The 5,579-nt window shown below is 45.3% G+C and overlaps 1 protein-coding gene across 1 annotated transcript in view; it reads right to left on the bottom strand.

Annotated features, from left to right (window-relative positions):
• The window catches only part of ADAMTS13 (ADAM metallopeptidase with thrombospondin type 1 motif 13), a 21,732-nt gene extending 16,195 nt beyond the window's left edge, over positions 1–5,537 (bottom strand). The window contains exons 1-9 of the mRNA XM_009286970.2: positions 5,218–5,537; positions 4,830–4,896; positions 3,711–3,994; positions 3,372–3,513; positions 2,857–2,993; positions 1,987–2,070; positions 1,777–1,901; positions 834–980; positions 368–502 (exon numbers count right to left, since the gene is read on the bottom strand). Of these exons, the coding sequence (XP_009285245.1) occupies positions 368–502; positions 834–980; positions 1,777–1,901; positions 1,987–2,070; positions 2,857–2,993; positions 3,372–3,513; positions 3,711–3,994; positions 4,830–4,896; positions 5,218–5,292 (1,196 nt within the window). The 5' untranslated portion in view covers positions 5,293–5,537. The remainder of the gene's footprint in view (positions 1–367; positions 503–833; positions 981–1,776; positions 1,902–1,986; positions 2,071–2,856; positions 2,994–3,371; positions 3,514–3,710; positions 3,995–4,829; positions 4,897–5,217) is intronic.
• Between the last annotated feature and the right edge of the window lie 42 nt (positions 5,538–5,579).

Raw genomic sequence — 5,579 nt, 5'->3', positions numbered from 1 at the left:
GAAGTTATAACAGAAGCCCATTCCTGTTCTTCACCCAGCCAGCTCACAGCCCGCAATGCTTGTTTAAACCTAGATGCTCTGACATTTTAAATAAAATTTCCAGGCTGAGCTAGTGTCTGAGAAGTCCAACACAGCCCAGGCATGTTAGTCACTAACCAAAGTAATTTCCAGCTACTTAAAGCAAAACCTGGGTTTAACCTCGGCAACAGACAAAAGTGATAAGAAATAAACAAACCCCAAGATTGTAACAGTTCCTCATTTTTCAAGAATGTCCTATTTTATTCCTTGTCTTTCCCTGCCCTCTCCTAAGGTCCCAGCACGGGGAAACACTCCCACGTGGGCACACAGAACTCAACCATTCCCTTACCTGACAAAGGCCAGAAACTCTTCTCGGCTGCACTGCGACCAGGTGAGGTCGATGCTGTTGTGGTTTCCTGCTGAACCCATGATGTAACCGCTGCTGCTGCACCGATTCCCCTCACCATCATGAGGGATTCCAAGACTGTAACAGAAGAAGCACAGTGCCCTGAGAAGAAACCCAGAGGCTGGGTTCCCTCGGAGCCTCTCTTCTCTAAGCAAGGGCTGAGCTCCCTCTGCAGCCTTTCCTTCTACTGTTGTCACAAAGGTTTTCTCTCCTCTTTGTAGCTTCTAATTGTCACAGAGCATGCAGGAATACAAGAAATGCAAGGAACTCTTTCCAAAAGTTTTGCATAACCTATAGGAAACCCCCTGTTACGCCAAGAGATCCTTTTCCTTCTTCTGAATCCTTTAAACTGGGGAATGTTTTTACCCGAATAAAACATACTGGGCTGCTCTGGGGCTTTCCTACCGACCTGTGCCCAATCTCATGGGCTATGGTGACTCCCAGGTCAAAGCCGGTATCCTGGGTAATAACACAGCTCCAGAAGGAGGAGCAGACTCCACCTAACTGAGTCACTCCGCGTAGCTCCTTGTTCCCATCAGGTAACTCCAAGTCAAACCTAAAGTAAGGGAGACAGATACAGAGGAAAGAGCAAAGAACCACTGCAGCTAATAAAGTCAGGTCTAGACATTCAACTGAATTTACTGGCACCTTCCTGATGTAACTTTGCCAGCTACCTAACATTTCTTTTGACACATGGAGCTCCCTGGGGCAAGGTGGTAGCAGTAGGGTCCCACGAATGCCCACTGTTGAAAATTTGTGGTGATTCTACATTAAAAAATCCCCATGACCCCAGGCAAGCAGAACAGAATAAAATGACCTAATCCTATTTGCAAAAGACAGAGCAGTATCATCATCTCTTTGAAGAAAGAGCGCCAAAACAAAGCCATTACACTCAAGAAAAGTTTGCCTTCGACAAATTTAGCCAAGGCAATTTAGAGCAAGGAGCCTGAAAGTCAGACAAAATGTCTGAGTCAGAGTAGCACTAGAAATCTTCCACAAAAAACACCAGTGGGTTTTCACTTCCAGTTACTGTTCAACTTTTCTGCCCACAAAAAGCTGCAGTGGGTTTTCCTGTGCGGCTCTGGAAGCACACAATGTTTGCTCAGGTCTGGCTGGTCAGTGCTTGGGAAATATTCCAGTTCCTTCAGAAACTGAAGAAACAGCACCTCTGACTAACTGCGTTACACTAAGGGCAGGAGAATCAACCCCCGACAGGAGAATCAACCTGTTTCCAAAGACTCTGTGATGCCCAACTGCTGAAAGACCCAGCGCAAATCACTGTCACTGCGCTAACAGCTGGACACTGTCAGCCCTGTTTCCAGTCCCCTCCCAAGGCAGGGGAGCTTCAGTACCTGGTGACGTAGAGGACAATGTCAGCATGCTGGGGGTCAGAGTCATTCTGGGGGTTGACCTTCTTGCTCCACTCACAAACGCTGATCAGCGAGGAGGTGATATTTGTTGTGATGTTTACCTCTGCCTAGAGCGAAGGCACATGTTTGCACATTTCATACAGCTTTTAGCAACCCCTTGGACAACACTTGAACATAGTCCTCCCTGCTTACCTCTGGTTCTCTCAAAACAAGCATTTGCATAAGATGAACCCTGAAATGAGCACCCAGTGAGGCATCTCTCAGCAGCTCTGCCCCCTGTTAAGAGATAGAAAGGATTCGATAAAGAAGGCACCTCGGTGACTCCCACTACCTGTTCCAAATAACAGGGCTGCATTCACTACAAAGGTAACATACCTGGTAACCATAAGGGGCAACTATAAAGTCACCGGGAAGTACATTAAAGCATGCACTACAAATGTAAATAAATCTGTCAACGGGTGAGAACTGTTGTTAAACTTGTCAGATACTCTGAAGCAGAAAGAAAAAATCTGCAAGGAACACAGTTTCACAGGGTAGGAGAGTGAATGCTAAAGACTTTTTTGCAATATACACGCACAGAAAATGCATAAACAAATTCTTAATAATAGCAAAGGGAGACATTTAGAGAAATCCTGTAATAGAAATAAAACATTGAAATGTAAAATATAAGATTAATTCAGTGGATCTTGTTCAATCTTACTGAAAGCAACAGGGACCGGATCAAGGCTCTGGTGATAAAACTCCTGCTACTGTATCTGACATACAACAATATTAGTAATGAAACAAAGAGCTACATTTTCTACATGGGCTTTAAGGCTACAGCCCCAAAGCTTCTAACATCCACTTTTCCTTGTGCAGCTCCTTGTACAAGGGGAAGCTTGCCATGTGGTGCCAAGGGAAGCAGAGAGGAACACCCTGCACATAAGCAGTGCTCTGTACTAGGAGCAGGTAACCACAAACACCTCTGAAAGTGCACTCGCAGAGGTCCGTCTGCCTGTGACACAGCCTGTGACACTGCGAGCTCTCACACTGGGACAGCAATCCAAACAGAAAGCTACTCACAATGTTCAGGTTGGCAAGAATATATCGCTCCGTGTCCTCTTTGTGGTACAAGTAAACGTCTGGACCTGCTACGACCATCAGCTCCAGATGTTTGACAGCTCCCTCAGCCCTCTTCTGCAGGCGAGAAGGAAACCGCCCTGCCGAACAGCACAAAGGGACACAGGGAGTTTAAAATGCAAGACAACATAAAAGGTCCTACAGATCCCCTCCTTTTTCCTGAAAGACTAGAATAATCCAGCTGGAAGACCACTCCTCCAGTTGCTTGCTCAGGTTTCCCGCTTCTGTTGGTTTCTTTCACTTGCCAGCATCCTTAATAACATGCTTATGCTATCAAAATAACAAATACCTAAATGAAAACACACCAGTTACACCTCAGTGAGGTGAGAAACGTCTATCAAGTATACTCATATATTTGTAAATACAGATTTTTCCTCTGATCTCATGCAAGCAACCCCACTACCAGGAGACAGCTTTTCCAAGCAGAACCAGCAGGGCTTCCTCTCCATGTACGTTACCTCTTGCTGTATTTTCCCCTCTTGCGGCAGTTCTGAAGAGAATGTGGGGTCTGGAGAAGCCAAGGTCCTTCAGCAGGGCCATGTCTTTGCTTCTGACAGGCCTGATATGAATCTTTTCCTCATCTGCAATGACGACTCCTTGCTAAAGGAGATGAAATTCCATCTCTGAGTTATTCCAAAGACATTTGCTATCAATGAAGAACTGTGTGCCATATCCTTCCTGTTTCTCCTTTGTAATGCTCAGATTTATTAAATGGATGGTTCACACATTTGGTGCATCAAGCTGCAAACCTACAAGGGCTGTAAACGCTTGCAAGAATAAATTCAGTGCATACTTACCAGCTGCCCTTCACAGTAAGTGACTCGACACTTCGCCCCGGGAGGTTGCAGTGGATTTCCACCTGCAAAGCAGTTGCCTGAGAATCGCTTCAGTAAGCTAAAGGTAGAGTTCACCACTTGATTGCTCACAAAGGAAGAGGAAAGGAGGGCATGGTCCTCTAGAAATTCAAAGGCATAGAGTTCTCCCCAGGCCTCAATGGAGCAGTGTTGAATACGACAGGGCATCAGCCCAATCTGTTCTTCTTTACAAGGGCAGGTTGGCTCAGCAACAACAAACTCAGGTACTGAAAGAAATGAAACAAGACCAGAACAAGGGGAACAGTTATGAGAAACGATGATACACAGAAAACAAATGTAATGATCCATCTCCCCAGGAAAAAATACTCTCCAAACGACAACTGTGGCCTTTCGGGGTCATTGTGTCAACAGTCAAAGAACTTCTATGCTTTCATGTATTCCAAAGTGAGGATAATCTGACTGGGAGCAGACAACAGCTCTGAAACTGGCTCCTGATTTATCGGCGCTTTTCCTCTTTAATAAGGAGAACAGTTCATTTAACAAAGGCTGAGACAGTTTTACTTCCTCGGATGTTAAGTATTACTGAGTGAGAATTATCATAATCCAGACAGACGCTGGGATGAGCACTAGGTGAACTCACAAGTAGGCAACATCCTTGCTTTAAGGATTTGAGAGTTTAAAACATATCTTTATTCTGAACTACGATCAATCCAGACCCAGAATACTAGTCTCTCCAGGTGTTTATTTAAAAAAAAATTATCAAGTGCTTTTAAAGCTATTCTTAGTCTAAAGCTTCACACTCAGAAGACCTGGATCTGTTAATCTCATAGAAAAATACCCATACAGAGAACGAGGACCGCAGGAGAAATGTGCAAAAAGATTTATCATCTCTCCTTCAGCAGATTTTAAATACTGACCCAGCGCTTCAACCGCTTTCACACTGAAACATGGATTGCCTCACTGAGTAATGTGACTCAGAAATGCTAAATGCTTGTCAGATCAGGGTTCGTTAATAAGCGTTCTTAGCATTATCAAACGTACAGGATTAGAAATAAACTGACAGACGTGTTCCAAAATCAAGAAGGAAGGAGCCCTGCATACCATCAGACACTGAGCTGGTTCCAAAATAAGAGAAAACATCTTCCGCATCCAAAGCGCCGAGAAATTTCTGCAAGAAGAAGAATAGCTTTACATTTTTTTTAAGAAAAACAAATGGATACAGGACTATCGCTTAACTGAACCTAACCTGGAAGGAACGCCAGCGAACGACTCAACAAGTACCGATGCCAAGTTCTCATGGCTTTATTTTGCACTAAGCATGGGCTGCACAACAGCCACCCAGAGGAAACAGCTTTATCTTCTTGATTAGCGAGGTTTGATGGATTTTGGCTTAGAACACGTTGTGTTGTCTCTTCTTTTTTTTTTTTTTTTTTTTCCTAGAAATAAAAAAGGCTTCCTGGAAACTGCGTTTTCTGGAGGTCAAACTCACCTCTTGGAAAGCCGACGGCCAGCAGAACCCCAAGGGGAGCATCGCGAGCGCCCAGACCGTCAAGCTGACAATCATGTTGGAGGAGTTGCAACCAGCGCTGCGGAGTCAGCGCCGGCCCAGGGGTGATTTAAGACGATGTTTGGCCCAAGGCATCACGTGGAGCGGAAGGGAAGAGTGCAGGGTTTAAACAAACAGGGGAGCCGATCCTCTGCAGAGAGGGGCAGGCGGGGGGAACGGCCTGCAGCCGGAGGCCTTACAGGAACAGCTGGAGGGAGGGAGGTTTTGCGCAATGTTTGCAACTTTACCGCAGCCAAAGAGCGCGGCAATAACGAGCTCGGAGCCAGTCTTAGCAGCCAAATACA

Source organism: Aptenodytes forsteri, unplaced genomic scaffold, assembly GCF_000699145.1.
Source record: "Aptenodytes forsteri isolate BGI_AS27 unplaced genomic scaffold, ASM69914v1 Scaffold136, whole genome shotgun sequence".
Taxonomy (NCBI): Eukaryota; Metazoa; Chordata; class Aves; order Sphenisciformes; family Spheniscidae; genus Aptenodytes; species Aptenodytes forsteri.
This window is presented reverse-complemented; position numbering and strand designations above follow the sequence as displayed.